Source organism: Gracilinanus agilis, chromosome 2 (assembly GCF_016433145.1).
Source record: "Gracilinanus agilis isolate LMUSP501 chromosome 2, AgileGrace, whole genome shotgun sequence".
In the NCBI taxonomy this organism is placed as follows: domain Eukaryota; kingdom Metazoa; phylum Chordata; class Mammalia; order Didelphimorphia; family Didelphidae; genus Gracilinanus; species Gracilinanus agilis.
The window spans coordinates 141,401,441-141,429,200 of NC_058131.1; the positions used below are offsets into that span (position 1 = coordinate 141,401,441).

Genomic DNA, 27,760 nt, shown 5'->3' on the forward strand with positions numbered 1-27,760 from the left:
CAAAAGAACTGAATTTGGTTCTCTGCTCCATGACTTTTGATATGAGCAAAATTAGGGGCTTCTGATGAGGGAATATCCTGATGATTAGAAAGATATAGCACATACACACATAGATTCATATATGTATGGAATAGCTTTCTACTCATCAGAGTTACAAATGGAATGAACTATCTCGAGTTAGTGGGTTCCTCATCAACTCATTCATTCCTGCCTATTTTATGTGATTCTTGTTTATGTTCTCCCATAAATTCACAACAGAAGATCCATCTAATGCACTGACAGAAGCCCTCTTCCAATTTTCCTAAAGTCATGAAGATACCAAAAGAGAGAGGCTCCAAAAAATTAAGTTCTGACCCTGAAATCACAAAGGAGCCCTATGAAACCAGTGGGTGCACAGTAGTCTCTAATAATCTCAGACTTACAAAGGTCATGCAGTGAGAATGAAAGAACCATGTAACTATGTATTAATACCCTGCATCTATAAGACTAGTAGCAAGAAAGATAAAATTCTGAGTGCCCTGATGCTTTTAATAAGTTCTAAGGAAAGCAAAGAACTTTGGTTATTATTACTTTGTTCAAAAAAGGGAGAAATAGACCCAATGCTTGGGGAAAAGACATAATATTACTGAAAACAAAAGAAGGAAAAGCTACTCAATTTTCATTTTGTTTCCATCTTTTTCTATCAAGAAGAATGACCTGCATCCTGGATAGTGTAGAACACATATCATTGAGAAAATTGAAATCCAAGCAGGTCAAATAAGAGTAATAGAGCACCTAGCCTTTTAAAATGATTTCAATTCACCAAACCCAGACAAATCATATACAACTGTACTGAAAGAATATACAGATATGATCATGGAGTCATTGCTGACAATCATCATGAGAAATCATATACAATGGGAGAGGTGACGGGAGATTCAAGATAGACAAATTTTGTTCTAGTTTTCAAAAAGAAGAAATAGGTGTGGACCAGAAAGTATATAGAATTTCAAATGGCAGAAACTAAAAACATGAAAGTTTTATATGAATAACTACTAAGATCCTAAAATAAACAGATAATTTGTGTGTAATTATAAAAGAAAGGAAGAACCACAGTTTATTGGATGTGTAGTCAGGAATTTGGGTTGCTAGTCTTACCACTTCCTACCTACTAGTACAGCCTTGGGCAGTAATTTTATATCTGTGGACTTCAGTTTCTTCATCAAAATAATAGAAAAAATGGTCTACAGAATTCCTTCTAGTTCTAAATGTGATAATCCTATGACTATGAACCATCAGGAGCATACTAGTCAATCAATTAAAAAATATTTATTAAGCATTTAGTATGTGTTGGGTACTATTCTAATCACAAAAAAATACAAAGAAAAATGAAACTTCCTACCTTTGAGGGGCTTAAATTCTATTAGGGGAAGCAATTTGTATGCATTTAAATAGGTATGAAATAAATAATGTTAGATAAATACCAGGTAATTTGCACTCATAACTGAAGTGACCATGAAAGGCCTCATGTAATAGATGGTATCTAAAATGAGCTTCAAAGGCAACTAGGGACTCCAAGAGGTGAGAAGGAAACATTCCAGGCATGAGAGGCAGCCTGGACAAAGGCCAGGAAACAAGATGGAGGGTTATATACAGTACAGCAAGAAGATCAGTTTGGTTGAACAGTAAAGTAAATGAAGGAGATTAATGTGTAATAAACCAATAGGTATGTTACAGCCAAGTTTTAAAAGGCTTTAAATACCAACTAAATATTTATACTTCTTCATAGGGATAATACGGAGCTACTGGAGTTAGTTGACCTTGTTTAAAATAATACCTTAGTAGCTATATAAAGTTATAGATTGGGAAGGAGAATTTGAGGCAAGAAGACCAATTAGGAGACTATTGAAATAGCCCCAGAGCTACGTGATGAGAGCATGAAATAAAATGGTATCCACATCAACAGAGGAGTTTATGATGCAGAGATAGATTCTATCAGACTTAGGAACTTATTGGCTACATGAATAATAAGAAAGAATGAGAGGCTTATAGAGAATAAAAAAGGTTTGGAACAGTTCCTGTGGGGATTGCAAGATTATCATTTAGGGAGGAGTAAAAGAATTGCCTGGTTGCATCAAGGTGAAATTAGATAATATAAATTTATAGTGGCCCCAGTAAGCACTACTGTGTACTACTGTAACTACTATAAATTCATACTGCAATAACCTCATTTCCTCTTTACGATATGGTTATTAGATTGAGAGAAATGCAGTGTATCTTAATTTCAGCAAGACATTTGACAAAAATGTGTCCCATGATTTCCTTGTCAACAGAATGAAGAAATGTGATGGAGGTGATAATATAGTATGTGAATTCATAGCTGGCTAAACACCATCACCTTAAGAATGGTAAATAATCAGGTCAACATTTTTATCATTGAATCCTACAATTAGAGGATTGTCAGGTATCTCAACAGCAATCCAGTCTAAACCATATATGAAATAAAGCCCCTCCATGACATAGTCAACAAAAGACTAATCATTCTTCTGTTAAAACCTTCAATGAAGAAGAACCCATCAACTCTCAAGGTAGTTATTCCAACCATGGCAAATTTAATAGAATAAATATAAATGCTTGTTTTTAGGTAAAAACGAATCAGTTGTTCAAATGTAGGACTGGAAATATCCTGGATTCCACAATAATATGAAAAGGACCATGATGATAGTTTATCACAATATTAATATAAATGCATTGTGATTTGACTGCTAAAAGATGATGCCATCTTAGACATATTATTAGAAATATTGAATCTATTTTAAGGGATATAATAATTCTAACTTCCTGTTAGTATGCTCTGATCAGACTCAAATCTGGAATATAATTTATGTATCTAACAGTCTTTAAAAGAAACATTTTTACAAACCACAGTGGGTCCAGAAAGGGGCAAGGATGATTCAGAGTCTTAAAACCATGTCACAGAAGTATTACTGGAGGGTACTGTGAGGGTGAAGTCTGGAGAAACTGAGAGATACAGTGTTTGCCATTGAATATTCAAAGAACTCTTATATAGAACAGAAAATAAACTTATTCTGAGTTGTTCCAAAAGGCAGAAATTAGATCAGTGGGTGGAATTTACAAGGAGACATATTTTGACTTGCTATATGAAAGGATTTTTCATCATTTAGAGCTATCAAAAAATAGAATTGGCTGCTTTCTGCGGTAGTAAACTTCCTGCCACTAGAAGTATTCAAGCAAAGAGAGGGATTGTTTGGATATTTTTCAGAGATTTTTCCAGGGATTCCTAAAGCATTGGGTGGAAGATGTGATTTGATGAACTCTAAGGCTACTTTCAAAATTAAGTTTCTTTGAAAAAATTTTATCAACCACTAAAATCTTTTATAAGTGAAAGAATGAGTTCTTGAGCTATTTAGTAATCTCTGTGTTTTATACTCTGATAGATATTGTTGTGTTTTTATTGCCTGATTAAAAACCACTGAATCTATAATGACCTAGTTTTTACATCTCTAAGATTATACATGACATTCTTTCAGCATTTTAGTAATAGTGTTATTCACAATATGAATAAATATTTTTCCTCAAAGTAGATGATGAAATTTTATCTTTTCCAGTCATACAAGTCTTTGTGGAATTTTAAGCTATGACCTGGCATATTTATTTTGAGTGCACCCCTATTGTACTTGGAGAATAGCAATCTTAATATAACTTTTTAATTGATCTGAGTGAGGGGAAATATCACCCTACCTGATTAGAGAGAAAACTCAGTAATTGGGAGTGAAAGAGAGAAAGGGCTTTAAATCAGGAAACCTGAAGCTGCCTAAGAGAACTTTTTAAATCATGAAGGAATTAATAAAAGTCTAAAAAGGCAAAAAAGGAGAATTTACAACATGAGATGAAAGGAAAGATGGAAGTTCATGGGAGCCAGCTTAATTTCTGTATTTGGAGGAAAATACAAATTCAGAAAATACTGGTCATTAAATTCAGGAACAATAAGAAATATGAGATGGTAGCTGCTGAAAATACTTTTTAAATTTGCTAGTGGGGAGGGAGAGTTGGAAGAGCCTTGCCAAAAAGGACTATGATTTCTTCCAAGGTTTGGGATGAAGGGTAATTGCCCACACAGAACTAGAGTGGTGAAGCCCAGAAAGTAGCACATGGAATTCTCTCTCAAATTAATTATGCCAAATGATTGTATAGTCATTAACCTGCATGTAATCAGTTTGTTCCCTGATGTTCATCATAATACTGTAGTGGGGGAAAGGGTTTTTGGGGGTTCAATATATTAAAAGATGGTCTCCAGAGGATTGAACTATTATCAATCCTCAATTAAGAATAATCCCAAGTCAAAATTGACTTCTATGGAAGTTTGTTTACAATTAAGGAGAGAGGAAATAAGAAAATAAGAATCTAACCCAGTAGGTAATTTACTATGATCCTCTAATTAATCCAGGTAGATCTAATTAGCCCTCAGCCAGATTCAGAGGGCCAGAGGGCCAGAGGTGAATGAAGCAAAAATTCATTCACAGAGTCTATTAAAAGAAGTTTCTTAAGAGAACTTCAGGAACATTGAGTCTTTAAACTGACCACGTGGAATTCAAAAGAAGATATTTAAAGTAGTCTCACCAAGGTCCCAACACTCCTTCATGGACCAGAAGAGCTCCTTCATCAGCCACCCTCTTCACCTGAAGCTCTCAGCTGACTGAGGACCTTCTCCTTTTAAAGGGGGTCACTTATGCATTACTTCCTGTGCCTCCCTCCTAATTTGCATGTCCAATCACAATCGACATTTCTCATAGACCCAGAATTAGAGGTGCTCTCACCTTTAGTGATTAAATCTAAAGATGGGCAGTGTCGACTTAATCTAATTATCACAATACATAGGAAAATACATTTTGTACTCTGCAGGCATTATAATTTGGGGAGTCATCATGAAGGAAGGGTATTGTAGAGATATATGGAGCTAGGCAAGGCCCAGGGTCACAATCTGTGGAAGAAGGAAGCCTCACCCTTACAATAGCTTGAATAGAGATAGCATAACTGGCTGGAGGTCAGACATGGGGAAGAGGGGGCAGCTTCTGCATGAGGGATTGGGGGCAATTCATCACAGAGATGAACAATTTCTAGATGGTAGATGAGAGATTAAATGATATAGTGGATAAAGAGCTGGTCTTAGTTAATCCGAAGGACCCCAAAAGGATTTGGGTCCCACCTCTTCCACGTAGGGTTTTTATGACCCTGGGCAAATTCATGTCTCAGTGCCCCAGGCAACACTAAGACTATAAATTATAGAACATGTGCTAATCTTTATTGAGAGCAAAAGTTCCTCATCAGGGGCTCCCTAAACTGATGAAATCATAGAACTGATTAAAAAAAACACATTTATTGACCAATATTCAGTTTATGTGAAGCAATACTAGGTTTTAGTCAAAGGAAGCTGTTTCCAGATGTCATAAAACAAGGCATTGCTCCAGGTTTTCCTAGACTCATTAGGAAATAGTTTGCAATAGCCCAATATAATGCCATGGGCTTTTTTGTATCAGAAATTCAGCTTAATCTTTTAACACGGGAAAACAAAGTAGGTCTTCTTAAGTACATTGTCACCATCTGGTGATGCAGTGCAAATTCCCTGTGTGATAGATAGCCTAAAGCATTGCCTTTGAACTCATGCCTAAATGTTATGCTTTACCAGTTTCTTAATATGCAGTAATTGATTGTACTAAAGGGGGTTACTGTGATCAACACTGTGATGTGCAGTGGATAGAGCGAGAAAATCCTCCCTCAGACACTTACTAGCTGGCTGGCCCTGGGCAACTCATATGACCCTGTTTGCCTCAGTTTCCTCATCTGGAAAATGAGCTGGAGAAAGGAATGGCAAACCACTCTAGTTTTTTTTTTACCAAGAAAATCCTAAACAGAAGCATGAAGAATGAGACATGACTGGAAAACAACTCAACAAAAGGTTTTATTTCAGCGCTTATCAATTTGTATCAGCTCCTCTATCAAGTTCATGGACAGGTTATTTACCTTCAGAGTACATGGCGTTTTTTGAAAAACCAATACCTTTCATGTTAGATTCAATACTCTGTATTAAATACTCTTGGTTCCAAGGCAGAAGAGGGTAAAGGCTAGAAAATCAGGGTTAAGTGACTTGCCCAGGGTCACACAGCTAAGAAACATCTGAGGCCAAATCTGAACCTAGGACGTCCCATCTCTAGGCCTGGCTTTCAATCTATTGAGCCACCTAGCTGTCACCTAGAATACATGTTTTGAGGACACCTAGGATCATAGCATCTATAGAGGGACATTTGACATCATCTCATCACCATCATGGTTGCTCTTCTCTAGATACTCTGAAGCTCATAAATATGCTTCTTAAACCTTGAACACTGAACTGAATACAATACTTAGCTGTAGTATGGGTAGAATATAGTAAGTAGCTTTATCACTGACTTTTCTGGGAGGCCAAGATTACATTTGCTCTTTTGATTGACTCCTCCCACTGCTGACATATCAGTATGTTATATGGATGTCTACCCCAAGCACATAATGATTTCCTCCAGGGTGGAATGGGCAGATGAAAACATGTCTGAAGCAAGTAGTATGGAACACTTAGAGCTTCGGTAGTACATCAAAGACCCATGGTCATCTACTTCATCCCAGGCCATCAACAGTCATTTGGGTTTTTTTCTTGCTACTCAACTTCAAAGACTAGAAGTGAGAGTGAGGATGATGACTTTGTACAATTCTACCTCACTTTAATCCAATATATGTGATGAAACTACGTTGGTTCTTTATAATCAATGCTTCCCTTTCTAGATATTTGCTAACCATCATTTTAATAGTCCTATCAAGAATTTTCCCAAGGACTAAAGTCAAATTCACCTATACTGTAATCTGCAGATTTTTTTCTTCTCTTTTTTGAAAACTGGGACATTTGCCCTTCTCTTGGCTTGTACCTTTCCCCTTTTCCATATATCACTAGCTCTGTAATCACATCTGCCAGTTCTTTAAGGACACAAGGATATAATTCTTCTAGATCATTTAAATTCTCTTGGGTAGCAACTCCCTGAGAGTAATTTTAGTTCTTTCATTTCCAGAGCAAAGGTCATTCTCCTTTACAAAGAAATCAAGGGGAAAAAAACATATAAGAACTGAATAATTCTACCTTTTCTCTATTGTAAGTTATCATCTTCCCATGCACCTCAATCAAAATAATTTGCCTTTTCCCCCCACAATGATTTTTTACATATAAAAGCCCTTTTTGTTGCCCATATCTTCTCTTATATAGCTCATTATTTTTTAAAACTTTACCTTCTGTCTTGGAATCAATACTGTGTATTGGTTCCAAGGCAGAAGAGGAGTAAGAGCTAGACAATGTTGGTTAAGTGATTTGCCCAGGGAGTTCTGAGGCCACATTTGAACCCAGACCTGGCTCACAATCCACAGAGCCAGTTAGCTGCCTCCATTAGCTTATTATTATTATTATTGGATGTTTCTGAAACTATTTTATAAGACTGTGCCACACTCATATTCATCTTCTATTAATTGACCTTGCTTCTAATTTTACATTTCTTTTCCAAAATTTAAGTTGAGTGGCAAATTTTTAAATCTCATATTTTCCCTTCTCAGTAGAATTGTTTCTCATTGTGTCTTCAGAATTTTATTCTTGAACATCTCCCATCCCTCCTGGACTAACTTCTCCTCAAGCATTTCACTCTATGATGTCCTATCTGTTTTTTCTCTGAACTCATTGAAATCTGCTTTCCTGGAATCTAAGATGCATGTCAGACCATACACATATTTCCTCTCATCCATCATAAACTCTAGGATGGTATGGCCACTTCCCTTTAAAAGTTCCCATCATTTCCACTCTAGTGATCTGAGATAATATTTATAAAGCACTTAGGACAGCACGTGGCACATAGTAGGTACTATACAAATGCTTATTTCTTTCCCCCTCTCTCCATGATAATCAGATATAGACTAGAACTTCCCTTCATGGCTCTCTTCACATTTGAAAGATGAAATTATCAAAAAAAAAACAAGTCAAGAAGTTATTAATTAGTATTCTTTTGGCAGAGAGAGAGAGCTCCAACAGATGTCATTGGCAAAGGTTAGCTTTTATAATCTTTAGGTTAAAGGAGATTTTATTAAATTTTAATCTTTTGAAAAATATTTATTAAATATAGTCTATATATTGAGGGTTATAATATAATTTTATGAATGACCACAACTTAACTGTCGAGTAAAAGGAAACAGATAATAAATGTACCACTTTCCTTCTCCTTTACCTTCACTATGATTGAGGCCCAACAGCTGCACAGCTTTGGAGTCCCTAGCCTGGACAGACAACTGTTAGAGCACTGGGCTAGCCAAGCTAAATAAATGGTTGTGTATTCTATTTTAGTAGGGTGAGCAAAAATACTATGTCATCCCAAGCATCACACTGACAGGCTTAAATCCTTTGGCCCAGGTGGTTCTCAACATCAAAGGGAGGGAAATATGAAGGATCAGTTGCACCTTCTACATTGTAGAACAATTCTAAGCCAATAACATTTGTGGTATCCAAAGAACTCCTGTAATTCCTCTAATTTGTCATAGGAAATTTCTCGCCTTTTGGGCTGTACAAAATGTCAGCACCACCTGAGTGAAAGCAGAAGGGCTTCCTTGTTGTCACAGCTTTCCTAGAAGGTTGGCACAGCAGAGGGAAAGCTCATAAATGGAATGTCATCAGCTGTCACTGTAATGGAATGGAAAGCCTTTTCTGCCGTGCATGTGAAATCTGATTTGGAAATGCCACTGTCCCATTAATTAGAATATCATTTTAAAGCCAGAAAGGCTTATTTTCTGACTGTAAAATTACCTTTTCTCAAAGACAATATTCACACCCACACTGAGGATAAATGAGTGCCTCAAAGATGTGTAGAAAGAGCTGAGCTAGTGACATGCCTGTCACTGGTTACCCTGTTACTACTCTCCTTTCTAAGCAGCATACTAGGGTGAAAGGAGTAATTATTGGTTTTGGAATCAGAAAACCTTGGTTTGAAGTACCTGGGTGGATAGAAGTTGGGGTTTAGAGTCAAGAAAACCTACCCCAGACATCTACTAGCACTGCGACTATGGGCAATTTATTTAACCTCTCTTTGCCTCAGTTTTCCTATCTGGAAAATTAGGACAATGATTGCAGCTACCTCGCAGGATAGTTGTGAAGATAAAATAACATGTGTAAAGCAACTGAGAAATATCATATGAATGATAGCTATTCTTACTATGATTATTCTTCTTGAATTCCAACTCTGACACTAATTAGTTGTAGAACCCAGGGCAAGTCATTAATCTTATGATTGTTTAATTACCTCACCTGAAAAAACACTCAAAATATTCATACTTTCTACTCCATAGGATTGTTGCATGGAAAATATTTTGTAACCTTAAAACTCTATAAATCGAGCCACTATTAACAATAATTTATTGTGTAGAAATATAAATACTGACAACTTAATTTAAATTCACACCCCTGCTCAACTAAAATTATGAAAATACATTTTCCCTTATGATATACATAAATATTCATACCCATAGCAGAGAAAGGTCTCTTTCCTTTGGTGGGAAACCCAAAAGAGTAAGTACCTCTTTAGCAAAGATGAGGCCTATAGACACAAAACTCCCAATACCATGAGTAAAGATATCTCTGGTGAGCCTTCTTTCCCTATGGCAAGGGTGAACTTGAATTATGATCTGCTGAATTCTCATTTGATACTCTCGTAGGGTTGTATTTCATTTTCTGTTGGTTCATCTTGAAAAACTAAAAATACTCAATCTTTAAATTACACCAATAAAGTTTCTTAGTCATTACAGAGGTTTTAATTGACAGCTCAGGGGTAAGATATAAAATAATGCTGAAAATATAAATGAGAGATAGACAGTAGAGAGCTTTAAATGCTAGGTTTATATCCTAGAGGCAATAAGGAGATATTGAAGAATGGATTATTAATTCTCCTCCACTATGTTGCCAGGATCTCAGCTCACTGAAAATGGAAAGAACCAAATTCATATTGGCAAAAGTATAATTTAGGGAATATGAAAGTGGAGAAGATAGGAAAAACAGCAGCATGTTGAAGTAAACTCATTATTTTGTACATCTCTTAAGCATTTTCAAATTTTATTTTGTATTATATCTGTGGGCAGGTCTCATCTTCTATATTGGATTGTAACCATAAATTTAGAGATCAGAGACTGTAGAGTTTATCAAATCCTACTATGTCATAATTTTACAAATGAGAAAACTGAGGCCAGAGATGTTAAATGACTCATCCAGTGTCATGAAGCTAATATCAAGGCAGATTGAAGGTTTCAATCATGGGTAGCCAGGTGAATGGTGGTACCACTAAGAGACATAATAAAAGCAAAAGGAAGAGCAGAATTGAAGGACTTAAGTAACTAGACATTGTTTTTTCTTAAGTAAAATTCAGTTGAATTCATACTTATTAAATAAATCCAATACATGACTATTGAATTCAAGAGAAAATAACATCCAATTTTAAACATGTTGAATTTGAGGTAATAATGGATGTAGCAAAAAGTTGAAGATGACCTATAAGCAGTTGAATAAATACATCTAGAGTTCAGAAGGATAGACACCCATTTAGGAGTCATCTATAAAGTTGAAGTCATAAGAGTGAATGAATTTGGTAAGAAAGGAGAGTATAAAAGAAGAGAGCCAAGGAAAGAACCTTGGGAAACACCCACATACTGTGCTCCCAACCATGAGGATTGAGAGCCAGCAATGTTAGGCAAGAAGTAAAGACATATCAAGAGAAGGAGAAAATAGCTCTAAGTCCAAGGGGAGCAACAGTATTCGGGTAGGATGAGACAGGCAAAAATGCTGAATATTGTAGAAAGTTTACAGAGAAAGACCAATAGAAGGCCATTGGATATGATCATTGGGAAATCATTGGTGAATACTGAGAGAGTAATGGGGAACGAATCTAGTATATAAAGGCATTGACAAGATAATAAAAAGAAGCAAAAACAATAGAAGCTTTTTCTAGGAGTTTGGCAGTGAAGGCAAGGAAATAGATTATATTTCAGTCCACAAGTTCAATGTTGTCTGGAGGAGGCAGAGATTTGACCTTTGACTACCATATAAGACAGAAAGGCAGCATAGTATTTAGTTTGCTGGACTTGGGAGTATGAAGGGCTGAATTTGATTTCTACTTCAGACATCTGTCATTTATATGGTTCAAGGCAAGTTACTTTCTCCTGCCTCACTTTTTTCTCAGTAAAATTGGGATAATAATTAGCACCTTCCTCTCAGTGTTGTTGGGAGGATCAAAGGAGATAGCACATGTAAAGTGTTTTGTGAACCTCAAAGTACTATTTAAATTCTAACTTTTATTATAAAAGAAGCAAGTTTGGGGGGGGGCCTTTTCCCATTCTTAAAATACTTCTGATTTCATGATTTTTATTCTCCATAGCTGATCTTCCTAACTTGAATCTAGCTTGTCCCTCAACATTTCCTCTCTAGTGGCAGTTTCTCTAATTGTTGGCACCAGGGTTTCCACACTACACATCATCCAAGTTACCTTCCTTGTCATATTTTGTTGTGCCAGTCACCAGGCTTCAAGGGAATCTCTTCCTGAGAAAAAAAATACAGGACCCATGACATGTAGACCATGGGCAATGCTAGGTCAGGAGTCAGGGTTTCTCATTATGTCAGGATTCTGTCAGCTGAGAAATAAGAGGAAAAATCAGGGACCATGACAAATATTCCAAGCCAGGAAAGTTAATATAGATGGAGATCATGAAGAATACTAGCCAAGACTGTCACTGAAATGGCTCTTAGTTTGAAATAATCTGCCTCTCCAACACTTTGGTCTTTTGTATCATGAATTTGAGTTTCTTCCCCTCCTTTGCCCTCCTTTGATGTGTGTCTCATGACTGCCTCTTTATTTCCAAGATACATACTCACCTTCTCTTTCATGATATATTAAAAAGTTTTCCCCAGGAATAAAAGTAAAGCTCAATGGCCTAGTTCTTAGATTCCATTCTTTTTCCTTTCATTGAAAAGCACAGTGCTTCTCTTTCACTAGGACCTCTCCCATTCTTTCTCTATGATCTTTCAAACATTATTGGTAGTGGTTCCGCAATCAGAAAGGGAAAGTTATTGAGATTAAGATAGCAAAATGGACCACAAATGAGGAACAAGAATTAAGTCAGTGCTTCCTCCAGGCTCTGTAAGTTGGGAGGAATAAGATTGGCCCTTGTTGTAAAGCATTTCAAGGAATATGGCAGCATTAGAGGAGAGCCAGAATTCATTAAGGCAAGAAGACAGATAGAACACTGAAGGAAAAATTCAGGGATATTTGGGAATTTGTTACAAAGATTCCAAAGACCAAAGTTGAATGGGTTAAGAGAGGGGCAAACTGATTTGGAAGAAGTCTGGTGAGGGCTACTATGAATAGATTTGGGAGTTTGGAAGGCAGGAGAGACAAGCAGCTTGAACTGTCTCTAGATAATTGGCCTACGTGCTATTCCACGTAAAGAACATCACATCTCTTCTTGTTATGATTTTCATATGCTTGTTAATTAATTGCCCCAGATTGGAGAACAAGTAGATTAGAGAGACATATGGCCAGTATGGGAGAAAGATTATTCAGATACTACCTAGCCAAAAGGTTCTTAACCTGGAGTCCCTGGATAAATTTCAGGGGAATCATGCACTTAGATGAGAAAAAATTACATCTTTACCAGAAAAAAATAAAATGACAAATGCTGGAGAGGATTTAGGAAGATGGGCACACTAATGTACTGTTGGTGGACAAATCCAAACATTCTGGAAAACAATTTGAAATTATGTCCAAAAAGCTATTAAACTGTGTCTGTCCTTTAACCCAGCAATACCACTAGTAGAACTAACCACCAAAAAGAACAAAGAAAGGGGAAAGGATTCAAATGTACAAAAATGTTTATAGTGGTTCTCTTGATGGTGGCAAAGAATGGAAAACTGAAAGGATTCTCATCAGTTGGGGGATAGATAAACAAGCTATGGCATAAGAATATGATGGAAAACTAATGTGCTATAAGAAATAATAAAGAAAATGGTTTCAGAAAAACCTGGGAAGACTTTCATGGATTGATGAAAAGTGAGTAGAATCAGAACAATTTTTATAGTTAAAATATGTGAAAAATAATCAAATGTAATATGGTAATTGATTAGTATTATAACCCACCACAATTGCAAAGGGCTCATTATGAAAAATGCTATCTCCAAATAGAGAATTGCTAAACTCAGAGTCCAAATTGAAGCATATTTTCTTTCATTCACGTTTTTGTTTTTGTGGGTTTTGGGGGTCACATGGCTAATGCAGAAATTTGTCTTGCATGATTTCATATTTGTGATGGATTCTGTATTTCTTATCTTCTCAATGGAAGGGGAAGGAAGTGAAAGAATTTGGAACTGAAAATAAAATAAAATTGAATTTAAAAAATCAATTGGAGGGACAGCTAGGTGGCTTAGTGGATGGAGAACCAGGCCTCAATATGGGAGGTTCTGGGTTCAAATATGGTCTCAGACATCTCCTAGCTGTATGACCCAGAGCAAGTCACTTAACCCCAATTGCCTAGCTCTTTTACCACTCTTCTGCCTTGGAACAGATACCTAGTACCAATTCTAAGACAGAAGGTAAGGGTTTTTTAAAAAATCAATTGGCCATATTTTTTTTAAAAATAGTCAAAGCACTCCTTGGAAGAAAAAAATACATTTCTATTTCAATATAATTGGTTTGTATTTTAATCCTATGTATTCACTTTTATGCATTTAAAAAGTATTACTCTGAAAAGTGGTCCATAGACTTCACCAAACTAACAAAGGGATCCAAAACACAAAGTTTAGGAACCCTTGACCTTGACAATAGAGGAGCTTGAAAGAGTTAACCACCCTCTAGTCAGTATTTTGCTTTTCCTATTCATTCCAGCTGTGGGGCTTTGAGGTAGAAGGAATCAGGAAAGAACGACACAACAAAACTCCTAGCACATAATAAATCATTTCACTAAACCATAGCAGTAGGTAGGGGAGGCATTTATAATTGAGGTCAAAGCCATTGAAAACCTTATGAGCATCACCCTCACAAATACAAGATGTAGGAGGTATACCTAGACAATGATGTCTCTGAAAAAGATCTGAGGGTTCCAATAGACTGTAAGTTCAATAAATGTTAAGAATGTAATGGGCAACCAAGAAAACTAATACATCTTGAGCTACACCAGAGGGGGTGACACAAGGATACTAACAGAGAGAAGATATGAAATCATGAAGAATTATCCTGACTTAATTTGGACCAAGAGAGACAACTGTTTCTAAGGTACTAAAGGAAATTATTCCTGTAGACTTTTAGTTAGTGTGTGTGAGAGTGTTTGGGGGGTTGGGGGGTGGCAGGAAGAGAGACAGACAGACAGACAGACAGAGAGACAGACAGAGACAGAGACAGAGAGAGACAGAGACAGAGAGAGACACACATGGAGAGAGAGTGCAGATTGTAGGAACTGAAATATAAAAGTAGTATTTAGGAGTGAAGTTAGCTTAATCATGAACAGTTCAACTCCTCTCTCATAAAATGTTCATTAAACAGAAAACAATCAGCAAATAAATATATCACAATCAGGCCAGCAATACAGAATAGTTTAGGCTACAGAATATGCAAGGAAGAGTAAAGGGAACTCTGCAATGCAGAAATAAAATGAAAAATTAGCTCAATTGAAAAAAGAATGATTTCACCTGAGAAATACACTCTTGGAAGGGGTTTAGGACTCAAGAGACATTTTAAGACGATGATTCCTTCCCATATGACTATTGCTCTGAGGACCTTCTTTTTTGCCATTCAGAGTCCATGCCTTTTCTCTCCTTTCCCCATCTCTCAGAAATATCTCAACTAATCAGGAGTCATATCTCCCTTCATATATATATAATACCAGAGGACTTATTCAGAGAAAGCCAAGTCTACCTGGGGATGAAGGACGTAATTAGGAAGAGTGAAAAACCTTGAGTTTCTGTCATATAAGGGATCACTTAAAGGATCTGGAGAAGTTTAGCATCCCTGTAAAAAGGAGTCTTGGGAGGAAGATTAGAATATAGCCAGTGCCTTCAAGTGGTTATTTGAAGGACTGTCACCTTAAAAAGGGTTTAGACTAGTTCTGTTTATACATGTCTGTGTATATGTGTGTGTATGTGCATACATACATACCTCATCTCCCTAAAGAAAATGTAAGTTCCTATTCCTTGTGAGCAGGAACTGTTCCATTTTCACTTTTTTATCCCTTAGAACCTTACACTGGTAAGTCCTTAATAAATGTTTGACTCCCACATAACTAGGAATAATGAGTGGATGTCTTTGAAGGGAAAATATAGACTTGGTTCAAGGTAAAATTTTTTTCATCATAAGAACACTTCAAAAATGGGGGGGGGGGCTGCCCTCAGAGGCTCTCCCTTACTCGAGATCAGCCACAGTATGACTGATGCTATATATATGATACAGATGTTGCAGTAGGGATTCTCATTCGGGGGAGGTCAGATTAGATGATAGCTGGAGTCCCTTCCAGCTTTGAGATTCTTTGAAACATTTTTATGCCTGTGTAATATTACCTTGTCAATGCTAATAATGCTTGGAGCTAACTGAATGTTAGATTTGTTTTTTATAGCAGAAGCATTTATGTTTCAATTTTTTACATATTGTGACTTGCTTTTACTATTTTTACAGGTGGGAGTCCTTAGTGCTAGTGCTAATGTACATTATCTACATCATTATTATGAAGTAAGTAATATATACTTTTCCCCTAGTTCCTTTCTCAAAGCTCTTTCTAGATTTAATGCCATGTGGCACTCTGGGGAAATTACATGGGGATGGGGGCACAGAGCAGTGTTTCACTGCAGATGTGAATAAGACTTCTCCATAGCAATAACAATAACAAAGTGCCTTCTAACTCCTACTTTTCCCATCAAAAGAAGGGAGCATCTTCTTGATCATGATAGCCCTATTTCTATTCCTTTTCTCTACAAAAAAAATTACATCTCCCTTCTAAAAGGATAATTATTGTCATGCATTTTGAGGGCAGTGGGGCAGTGTTAGTTTCAGTCTTTACAAATTTGTTTGAAGGCATGAAATGTTTGATTTTGTTTTTGGCAGACGAGATTGACAAGATAGCTGGAGTTTTGTTCCAGATCATTGACATTTAGAGAGTACTGACAGCCTTTATATTACTTCATCAGTGTAGAAACAGCTGAGCTGAGCTTAATAGCTATAGTTAGCAAGACTTCAGTTGCTGTTGTTGTTGTTTTAATCAAAACATAATACTGCTGGGCACAGCTAGGAAGCTAATTGGATAGAGAACCAGGCTTGGAAATCGGAGATACTAGTTTCAAATCTGGCCTCAGACACTTCCTGTGTGACCCTGGGCAAGTCCCTTTACTCCCATTGCCTAGCCCTTACTGCTCTTCTGCCTTGGAATCAATACACAATTGAGATTCTAAAATATAAGGTAAAAGTTTTAAATTAAAAAAAAACAGAATGCTATGAAATTATAATGGCCTAACTTGACCCAAAAGAAAAATATGAAAAGGCCCTTTTCTCATCTTCTTTGCTGAGGTAGAAGACAATGGATATGGAAGGCTAAATAATGTCATACTTCTTCCATGTTCTGATTCGTTTCGCCAAACATTTTTATTTTATTCTTTGTGCTAAGGGATGGTTCTCTGGGAGAAGGAAAAAGAAAGAAAATGTTGGAAAAAATAAGTATAAACTAAAATAAATCAATACAATTTTTGTAAATGAAATGAGAAGTCAATAGATGGCATAATTCCTCCCTTGGGTGGCTGTACCCCATGTGAGCCCTTCCTTGACTTGGCCCCACTCAGCTCCCCAGCATTAACTCTGCAGTATCCCAGAGTCTCCATTTTCCACAGATAAATTTGTCTTGATATGTTGACTTGAGGATGAAGTCCTTGCTACTTGCCCTAGGCAGTCTTTGCGATGCTGGTACCAAGTAAAAAAAAAAATTGCTTGTGCCATCTCTAGTTGACAGAAGCTTTGGTTTGGCTCTCTAGAAAGTCTTCCCTTCAGAACAAGTTGAATTCCTAAGCAAGTAATTACTGGGTGATGGCTGTGCACTAAATACTGCCACAGTACTATGCAAGCCATAGCTAGGCACCATGAGAGAGTTAGGATGGTATGTTAGAAGCCGCGGAGCCCAAAGGCCTTGGGGGTTTTGCCTGAAATGATTGCTGGTGTTGTGACCTAGAGCAACTCTCTCGGTGTCTCAGAGCCTATTTCCTTCCCTCATCTATAAAATGGGAATATTAGCACTTGCACTACTATCCTCATGGGATTATAATGCCTTATAGATATGTAAAATGTCTTAATAACAACCTTCATTTAAGGTTTTCAAAGTTCTTTAATACATTATCTCATTTTATTCTCACAACAATCCTATTCTCATTTCACTTATAAAACAATTATACACTTATTTTAGTAAGATGTTATTATTATCCACAGTTTACAGATGAGACAACTGAGTCTAAGAGAGGTTAACTTGTCCATAGTCACAAGGCTAGTGTCCAAGAAAGGATTGAACTCAAGGCTACCTGACTCCAAGTCTAACACTATTTATTATGCCATCTAGCTACCTATCCATGAATATCCTTATTGTTATTATTATTATTCAAAGTATTGGTGATGTCTTGGCTTAGTACTACCAAATATACAAATCAATCTGTTATATTGAAAGTTCCCACCAAACAATGTAAATCATAAATTATCCATTCCAGTGTATCCTTATGACCTTTGTCCATGTCTTCCCCTAAGTTCACCCCAAGGGGTCCACTTGATATGTGTCCTCCCTCACTTTCTTCTTCCCAGTGGTGCAATGAGGCTCTCCACCTGTCATCGCTTATTCTCATCACATGATCAACTTATATTTCTCTTCCTATGATAGGAATCCTACCATAAGAACTTTGAAAAATAGAAGCAAAAGATGCCATCAAGGAAATATAGGACAAAAAAATACCTTTATCCTACTGAAACAGTGGATCCTACTTAGCATGAGCTTTATTGCATTCATCAGGGTTAGCATGTTAGAGTCTAAAGGAGATGGGAGTTTGGGAAATTTCTGTACTAACCATCTCATCCCTGTTCTGACCATCATGATTCCCCATGATCAGTGACTAGAAGGAACATATGCAAATGAATATAATATTGTAAGCAACTAATCTCCATTGCTAAACATGCAATATGAAAACCACTGGTGTGTCTATGCTGACTTCTCCAATGTTATTTCTGTTCCCGCTGTTCTAACTAGCAAGATTCAAATAAAATTGAGATCAAAGCTAAAATCTGTATTTGTTCCTCCCTCCTTCTCTCTCTGCCTTTCCCTCTTTCTTTTATAATCCCTCTCCCTCTCCCTCTTATTCTCCCTCTTCCTCCCTTTCTCTCTCTTTCTCTCTCTCTCTCTCTCTCTCTCTCTCTCTCTCTCTCTCTCTCTCTCTCTCTCTCTCTCTCTCACACACACACACACACACACACCCCTTTTTCATTTTCTCATAAATTCTACTCTGAAGTTCTAAATTGGGCTAACTCTGCTGTTTTAGTTTCATCTCTGCAGTTGAAGGCTTTAATCATTAGGACTGTGTTGTGTATGCTTTTTCCCACAATTTATAAAATTGCATCTTTCACAGTTAAACGGCTTTGGATGCACATACAAAATTTAAAACACTCAATTAAAAACACAAAATAGAAATGCAGCAGTTAAAAATAGCACATATTGACACATCCGTGTTCTCCTGGGAAGACCAACTTAAGAATGAGTCTTAATGTTGTCTGAAGGTCAGAAAACAAGCTCAGCTGGACCACACAGGTAGAGGATTTTACAGCAAAAGCTTCGTGCCCATTAAAGGAAGTATGCCAGAGGACAAGGGGTAAGGTGGAGGGCACTTGTTGGAGGTTTCTTAATTAATATGAATTTTTTCACTTTCAGAACAGTAAGAGAAAAGGGGATGGGGAAAATAGTAAAGACCTGATGTACCCCAGAAATTCAGTCAAATGCTCTGGTAGATGCTGGATTTTTCAAGCCTGTTGTATTTATTAGAGGCCTTTGAATCATAAGGGAAGACCATAGAATCAAAGAGATACAAGAGATCAACCTCAACATAATCCAAATCCTTCATTTTATAAAGAAAGGGACTTAAGTCCAAAGGTTAAGGGACTTACCCAAAGTCATACAAGTAATAGTAGCAAAGCCAAGATTTAAATCTCGAGTATCTGGTTACAGAGTTCATGTTCTTAACACTTTAAGAGACTGCCCAAAGCCCTTATCTGTGGCTAATGTCCCTGGACTAAGCTTCTTCCCAACCCAAGTCTTCCTTGAGTATATTAACAGAGAGGTACCTGCCTTGCCCCTCCTATAATGTACCAGGTTTAGCCCTTTTTTAGATACCATAATGAATACTACTGTCTAACCTTTCCCCTGGCAAATGAATGTTATATCAAACCTAAGAATTATAGGACAGAATAATGCATAAACCCAGTTTCCCGTAGTACTACTATAAAGCGAATACTATGATCTCTGGAAACCACCAACAGACAGCTGCTTTGACTGGTGGCCAACTCTTAACTGGTAAAATGTGAGGCGTAACTGCCTAGGTTAAAGCCATTTGTCTTCTCCCCAGCAAGTCTCTGATGGTAAAGACATCAGAATTCCAGCCCACAGGATACAGAATTCTTCACAGCTGTGCCCTGTCTTACCCAAATTTTTGATTTGTATGTCCAGAGATTGCTGCAGACTTCAGAGCATAAACACAAGAATGTCTCAAAAACCACATTCCTCTTACAGAGTTGCCACAGTCGATCCTCAGGTTCTGAAAACCCACTGAAAAGAAGGATTTAGAGCAGTGGTTCCCAAACTTTTTTGGCCTACCACCCCCTTTCCAAAAAAAATATTACTTAGTGCCCCCTGGAAATTATGAAACTATTTATTGAACTCAGAATAGAATGTAATACAAAAAAAAGTGTGGCCATCACCACTTTCCTGGATTGCTGTAGCATCCACCAGAGGGCGGTAGCACCCACTTTGGGAATCACTGATTTAGAGCTTTGAAGGAAACTTAAGATACATCAAGCCTAATTCATTCTTTGAAGAGATGGGAACTGTGACTTATCCAGGGTCATACAGAGAATAATAAGCAAAGCAAGGATTCCAATCCACATCCTCAGACTCCAAGCCTAGTGCTTTCCCCCATTATAATGCAATAAAGAAAGCCAGCTGTATTTGCATGAAATAATTATTTATATATTTCTCAAGCAAGTAGAGTCCAAAGTGGGCTATTTTTTTTTAAATAGCAGTAATGTAGGCTGATAAAATTTAAATGTTTTTTATGTGTACTTTACTCAATAAAAGCCATGCAGATGAAGTAGTATCATTAAAACAACCACACTCGTGCTCAGGAATGGAGAAAAGCTGCCCAAACTCCCTGAAGTCCTTTTTTGTTTTATTTTTTTTCTTCAGATACAATGCTTGCATACATCAGTGCTTTGAAAGGAGAACAAAGAGTGCTGGAAACATGGTGAATGGCTTGGCCAACAATGCTGAAATTGATGACAACAGCAATTGTGATGCCACGGTAGTGCTCCTTAAGAAAGGTAACCGCGAAGGTACAAAACTCCAAGAGGGAAATGCTAGAAAATGACTCCTTCCAATTTCCAAAGCTTCACCAAGGGTATGGGAAACTGCTCAAGAAGTCGATCACGATTATTAGGATGAAAAAATTCCTGATAGCCAACAAGATATTTTTTTTTTATTGTCAGGTGTTTCACATTGCTTAGCACATACTGGACACCCAAAGGAAGAAGTCTCCCGGTTCAGGGGAATTAGAGGAGGGGAGGGTTCAACTCTTCTTTTATTCTCAGTTCATCCTTAACTGAATGAGAAGAAAAAAGATTCAAATCTGGAGGCTATCTTAAAAACACACCCATGAAAGTTCCTATTAATGAGGTAGGGTGATATAGCAATCTAAATACAAACTACATACCCTCAGTTTCCAGTGGTTAAAATGGGCACAGAAAGTCATTTTTTAAAGAGACTTAACTAGAGCATTTAACACATTCACTGAAACACTAAAGAGCAAAAATTTAAGAAGATGGTTCCATTTGGTCGAACAAACAATATTTCTTTGTAAGGCAGCACACGCAATTTATTTCAGCTCAAGCTGTGATGCTGTGATGTTTTATTTTTCATTAACATAGCAATTATTCTGATTTAATTAATTTCCTTTACAAAGTTTCCCCTTGAATTGCTGAGGTTTTGCTTTTTTTTTTCCTCTTCTCTTTCACACAGGCTTTTTTTTTTGATCAAAAAGAAATTTTAAGACACAGATTATTTTTAATTTCTTCCCTGCCTCTCCACTGAAATCTGCAGATGATTGTTCCATTTTGCAAATTAAAGAACTTGTAAAATGTTTCCTGGCAAATACTTTCATGTTTCATGAAATACTAGGTCTTCAGGATTTAGGCATTTGGTTCCATTTGGTAGTGGGGCTTCATTCCAGTACTTATATTCTGGCCTGTTTATACTCCAATAAAGGAATACTCCCAGAGAACCAGAGTAACTGGCCCAAGTTTATTCAATATATTTAAAAGATTATTTCAGAAATCTGTGACTTGGAAAACATTGGGATAACATGTCTGTAGATATGGAATACTAAGAGATCCCGTGTTCTAGAAGGAATAATTAGATTTTTAATATAGAAAATTGTAGACCATAAAAAATTATAACATAACAGATCATTATAAACATTCCTGAAAATGAGGAATACATATATACATGTGTGTATGATATGCTCACATATATATATGAAGAACTAAAGAGATAAAGATGAGAAAGTCAGGAAAAGAGAGAATTTTCTATTGAACACATGTGAATGAAACAAGAAGCTATTGAAAAATAGCATTTACTTTCTTTATAGTGGCTTACCTAACAAATCAGTGAATGATGTATGTGTAAGCATGTCACGCTCATGTTCATGTTCCAGATTTAGAATTCAAAAGGACTTTGTCACTTATCTAGTCCAACTCATTTTGTTACCAATGAGAAATGTTTTATCATTTTTCAGTCATGTCCACCTCTTCCTGGCCACATTTGGGGTTTCTTAGCAAAGATACTGGAGTGGTTTGCCCCTTCCTTCTGCAGCTCATTTTACAGTTGAGGAACTGACACAAACTTTAAAATTTAAGTGACTTCCCCTGGGGTCACATAGCTAGTAAATGTCTGAGGCCAGATTAGATGAGCCTTCCTGACACCAGGCAGGGCATTCTATCCACTGTGCTATCTAATTGCCCTACCAATAAGAAAACTGAGCTCAATTTATATGAATTTCCTCCCAAATTTGCTTTAAAACAATTACCAATTAACACCTTTCACCAGTTACAAGAAAGTTTTTTATGAGCAATTTGGACTCTTCTCTAAGTGGCCCTCGTGCTATGTATGGCTATTCCCCCATCTTGACTTTAATGTTTCTTGTTTACACAGCAAATTTCCACCGCAAAGCTTCAGTGATCATGGTAGATGAGCTGCTGTCAGCATATCCACATCAGCTCTCTTTTTCTGAGGCTGGGCTCCGGATCATGATTACCAGCCACTTTCCCCCCAAAACTCGGCTCTCCATGGCTAGCCGCATGTTGATTAATGAGGTAATGCCCGGTTCTTCTGGAAATGGGAGAGGGGGAGGTATTTTGGAAGGTCAGAGTGGCAGTTGGAAGATGAGGATGTTTTCAGAGAACCTGACCACAAAGTTTCCACCTATAAACCCAAAGCATTAAAAATCTATGATTTCATGAGAGTGCAAAAGTCCTGTTGAGGGGCTCACTTCACCAATGGAGACCATAAAGGATTAAGTCCTAGGAAGTTGCCTGAAATACTGAGAAGCAACCTGCCATGTTCCTTCAGTATCAGAGGCAGGACTTCAACTCACATCTTCCTGATGACAAGTTCAGCACTCTCCACTAGACCAGGTGATAACCGTGACATAACCTGTAATAGAATAACAACGGTTTCCCAAAAGCCAATGCTAACGCAACTGGAGGTGTGTTCTATTACCATCCTCTCCATCACATTTTTTGAGACAGGAATCTAACTTACTATGATAAGTTAGACAAAATTTGAGGTCACTTTCTCTATTGTATTTTAGTGTGTGAGTGTTTGTGCATGCGTGTGTGTTTGTGTTTAAGCATCCTGCCTTCTCTCTTACCTTTATAGCAGTTTTCAGTATCCATTTTAACACCATACCATGATAGGAACTTATACTGTACTTAGTGTTTTTAAAAGGCTATGGATGAAATTAATATAAAAAACATTCCATTGCCCTCATCACCCTACAACCACTTATACCTTCTTCAGTCTGCCCTTTGGATTTTTCAGGCATGCAAAGGGATGACAGAGCTGGGTATTATTTTGAGTAATCACCAGACTCATCTAGTAACTGCTCATTTAAAGGTGATTCCAGGGTATGCTGGAAAATCCTAGGCTACTCCTTCATGAGGGGGTTATGTAAATTCTGAGAATTTGCATTTGGGGTCTGCCCTTACTTACCAAGAAGGGTAGCCTGTGCCATTTGCTATCCTTTCTGTTATTTTGACTGAGTAAAAAATATGTGAACTTTCCTCCCCCCAGAGGCAAAGATTAATAAACAGCAGAGCATATGCAAATGGAGAGTCAGAGGTGGCCATCAAAATCCCCATCAAACATGCTGTTGAGAACGGAACAGGGCCAAGCAATGCCCCAGAGAGGGGTGTGAATGGGACCCGAAGGGATGATGATGTCACTGAGGCTGGCAATGAAACTGAGAATGAGAACGAGGACAACGAGAACAATGAGAATGATGAAGAAGAAGAAGAGGATGATGATGATGATGATGGACCTTATACTCCATTCGACCCACCCTGTAAGAGGTCCTAAATCCTTGCTTGTGTTGGGAAATAATCTCAAATACATAGAGCCCAAGCATAATTCTCATCATTTAATAAGTCAATACACATGTGTGCTAAACATGAAAATACATGCTATTCTGCACCTCCATTGAATTCCATATACTACCAAATACTGAATGTGAATTACTAATCACTAATGACTTCACTATTTAGTGAAGTTTATGTTTTAGCATCCTTTTAAAACTCTGCATTCCCCATGAGCTCTCAGAAACTATATTCTCTAGATTTCTGATAGAATCTTAACAAATAAATCACATTAATTAAGTCTTTCTCTAGTAAAGAAATCTTTAGAGGCCCAAGAGAAGAGGGATTCCAGTGAGAATCAGAGTCACTGGTCATTTGAAAAAGTGCTAGGGCTTGGCTGCTAGTGAACACCAACTAGAGTCTCCACATAGTAGATAGACAGCTAAGGGGGAGCCCACTGGGAGGCAGGAGAAAAAGGTGATTTGGTGTGCTGTATACACAGGTTATGTGCCCATCTCCTAGCCTTGAACAAGCTTTTGAACCAGATTGGAAGGCTGAAGTCAGAAATGATTGTGGCAGGGAAATTGTTGGGCATTGAGCCAAGCAAAGAATGGCCAAGAGAAGAAAGCATCTGAGCCTTAATGCTCTGCCTCCAGCCTCCCACCCCCAAAGAGAAAGATTTAATCTGTGGCACATCATCATTAGTAGCAATTGAAGATCGTTGTCATGAAGTCAATAATTAGTTGAAGTTGTGGTTGTGGCTTCCTTTACTCTTTTCTTAGTGTTTTCCAAAGAAGTTTGGAACTTGGAGGCTAACAATTACACTCATATAGTAGTTTTAAGTTTACAAAGAGCTTTACAGACATTACCTTATTTTGAACTTCACAAACTACTCTTTACAAAAGGTATTATTATCCTCATTTTACAGATGAGGAAACTGAGGCTGTTTCCTACTGATAGAGTGGGGAAGACCTGCCTCTGAAGCATATTTGCTGGGTGACCTTGGGCAAGGCATCACTTCCCAGTGCTCTAGGCAATTCTCTAAGACCATACTTTGCAGGGAAGGCATGATCCTGTATTGGTAAAGAGATTTTCCTCAAAAAAGTGTTCCCTGTGCTAATTAAATTCGCAATTCCAGTCCTTATCCCACATGGAAAAGGGACTAGACTTCAGTATGGCGTAGTGGAATGGTGTGGATTTAAGGTCAGAAGGTCTGGCTCTGCGACACAGCTCTGTTCTTTACTAAGTGTGTGACCCTGAACAAGTCCTTCTGGGGGAATTCATTTCCTCATCTGTAAAACGAGAGGCTTAGATAAGATGATCTCTAGGGCCCCTTCTAACAATCTAATAATTTAAAGCCTAAATTCTTTTGCTTGGCCCCACAGAAGGAACTGAGAATAATGGGTAGAAGTCGTGTTGTTGTTCAGTCATTTCAGTCACGTTTGACTCTTCGTGACCCCATTTGGGGTTTTCTTGGCAAAGATTCTAGAGTGGTTTGCCATTTCCTTGTCCAGCTCACTTTACAGATATAGAAATTGAGGCCAACACAGTTAAAAGATTTGACTAGGACCACAGAGCTAATGAGTTTCTTGAGGTCAGATTTGAACATAGGAAGAAGTGTTCCTGACTCCATGCTTGGCATTCAATCCACTGTACCATTCAGCTGCCCTGTGCCAACTAGCTGTTGTAGAGGGAGATATTTAAACTTAATGCATGCTAATGATTAGAGTTATCTAAAAGTGGAATGGGCTACTGCTTCAGGAGGTTGTCCCTTCATTAAGGGTCTTAAAGATAAATGGCACGACCACTTCTCAGGGATGTTACAAAGGAAATGCCTTTTTAGATATAAGTTGGAATTGATGATCTCTGGGGTACTTTTCAATTCTGTGATTCTGTGGTCTTATTTTGCATTTTTGAAAAAGCCAGTTCTGGGCCCATGTGAAAGTGACTTGGACCTTGCCCCTTGTCCCTTACCCAGAACATGGTAGACAGTGTGTGGTACATAATCCAAAGCTCTCCAAGGACTGGATAGGAATTTGCTCCAGGGTCAGCTTCTAAACAAATGATATAACATATAAACTGTGCTTTAGACATTTTAAATCACTATATGTTAGCTATAATTATTATCATAATTAAAAATAATAAGTATAACCAAAAAATAATTAGAAAGTTCTGCACAGTTTCCCAAAGAAAATCAGGGACAAAACTATCAAGTTTTTACTTCCTGACAGTTTTTCATGGTAAAAAAAGAAATCAGTGTTTTGTCACTCATTTATACATTTCTCTTTTCCTTCCCTCCTAGACCATAAGAAAAAAAAATTTTAATATCCTAATGGGAAAAGGGGCTAGACATGTGATTTAATTGTTTCAGGAAATTGATATATAAGGAAACTTCTAACAATGTGAGTCAATATCTTCTGAAAACTCAGTCTCAAACAATTACCTAGATGCGGGTAGGTGGCAAAAATGGATAGAGCACTAGGCCTAGACTCAGAAAGACCTGAGTTCAAACCTGGCCTCAGACACATACTAGCCAGATGACCCCAGAAAAGTCACTTAACTATTTGCCTCAGTTTCCTCCTCTGTAAAATGAGCTGGAGAAGGAAATGGCAAACCACTGAAAAGTTCAGCCAGATTCTCATATTCTGTTACTCTAAGCTATAAGCCAGCAGAATGTACCTGAAAGCATTCTATTCTTTATGGAATTCCATAATTTTAAAATGTTTTTAATTCCATTAATTTTTCTGTAGTGTAAATAATATGTGTCTTCTTTCACAATATAATAAACATGGAAGTGTGTATCACATGATAGCATATGTACAATCTGTATCACATTACCTGCTGTCTTGGGGAGAGTAAAAGGGTGGAAAGAAAGAACATGGATTGCAAAATGTCAGAAAATGATTATTAAAAATGGAATCAATATATAAAAAAATTAAAAAAAATACACCGAAACCCAAAAGGTAACTGAGGTGTGCCCACATATCAGTTTCCTCATTTATACAATGGGCATAATACTTGTCCTACTGAATAGCATTGTTTTAAGGCAAGCACTTTGCAAACCATAAAAACCATCATAGAAATATGAGATATTATTTTGTCTCTTTTTTGACATTCATGTTTTTGAGTTCCAAATTTTTCCTCTTTCTCTAGCTCTTCCCTTGATTCCTTGAGGAGGCAAATAATATGATACCCATTATACATGTGAAGTCATGTAAAACATATTTTCATGTTAGCCATATTGCAAAAAATGCAAGAAAAATAAAGTAAAAAGGTATGCTCCAATTTGCAGTTTTCAACAGTTCTATGAGATCTTTTCAACCAACCAAATTTTTAGCTGTTTTAATAGGATTCTTCCCCTCTCCCACATATTTAGGAAATTGAATGAGGTGGGATGAATTTTAATATAGGTAATACGTTTTTAACATCTTTTATGCATCTAAAGTAAGTTTTTTAATAACATAAAAATGCATTATTTAAATTTTGATTTGGTTCTACAACGACCATATTTGGCAAAGGTAGTTTAAGAAGAGTTGCAAACGTGTTAATAAATTTACATTCTAGGTTTTCTTAGTTTTGCTACATAGTGTAACAATAACGATTGCTTGGTTGATCTCTTAGTTTCTGGCAATTTATGAGAATTGGGCAAAAGTTTAAGAACAGGAAAAAAATCATTATTATAGAAATAAATTTTTCTCATACAAGTCTTCCAGTCTCAAATGGATACAGGAATGATTACTTTCACAAAAAGAAATGAGAAAGTTGGGGAAGGG

At 37.1% G+C, this 27,760-nt stretch overlaps 1 protein-coding gene across 1 annotated transcript in view; it reads left to right on the forward strand.

Annotated features, from left to right (window-relative positions):
* SLC24A3 (solute carrier family 24 member 3) overlaps positions 1-27,760 on the forward strand; it is a 762,616-nt gene that overhangs the window by 675,490 nt on the left and 59,366 nt on the right. The window contains exons 9-12 of the mRNA XM_044660739.1: positions 15,753-15,806; positions 20,548-20,693; positions 22,567-22,727; positions 23,707-23,977. Coding sequence (XP_044516674.1) covers positions 15,753-15,806; positions 20,548-20,693; positions 22,567-22,727; positions 23,707-23,977 — 632 coding nt within the window. The remainder of the gene's footprint in view (positions 1-15,752; positions 15,807-20,547; positions 20,694-22,566; positions 22,728-23,706; positions 23,978-27,760) is intronic.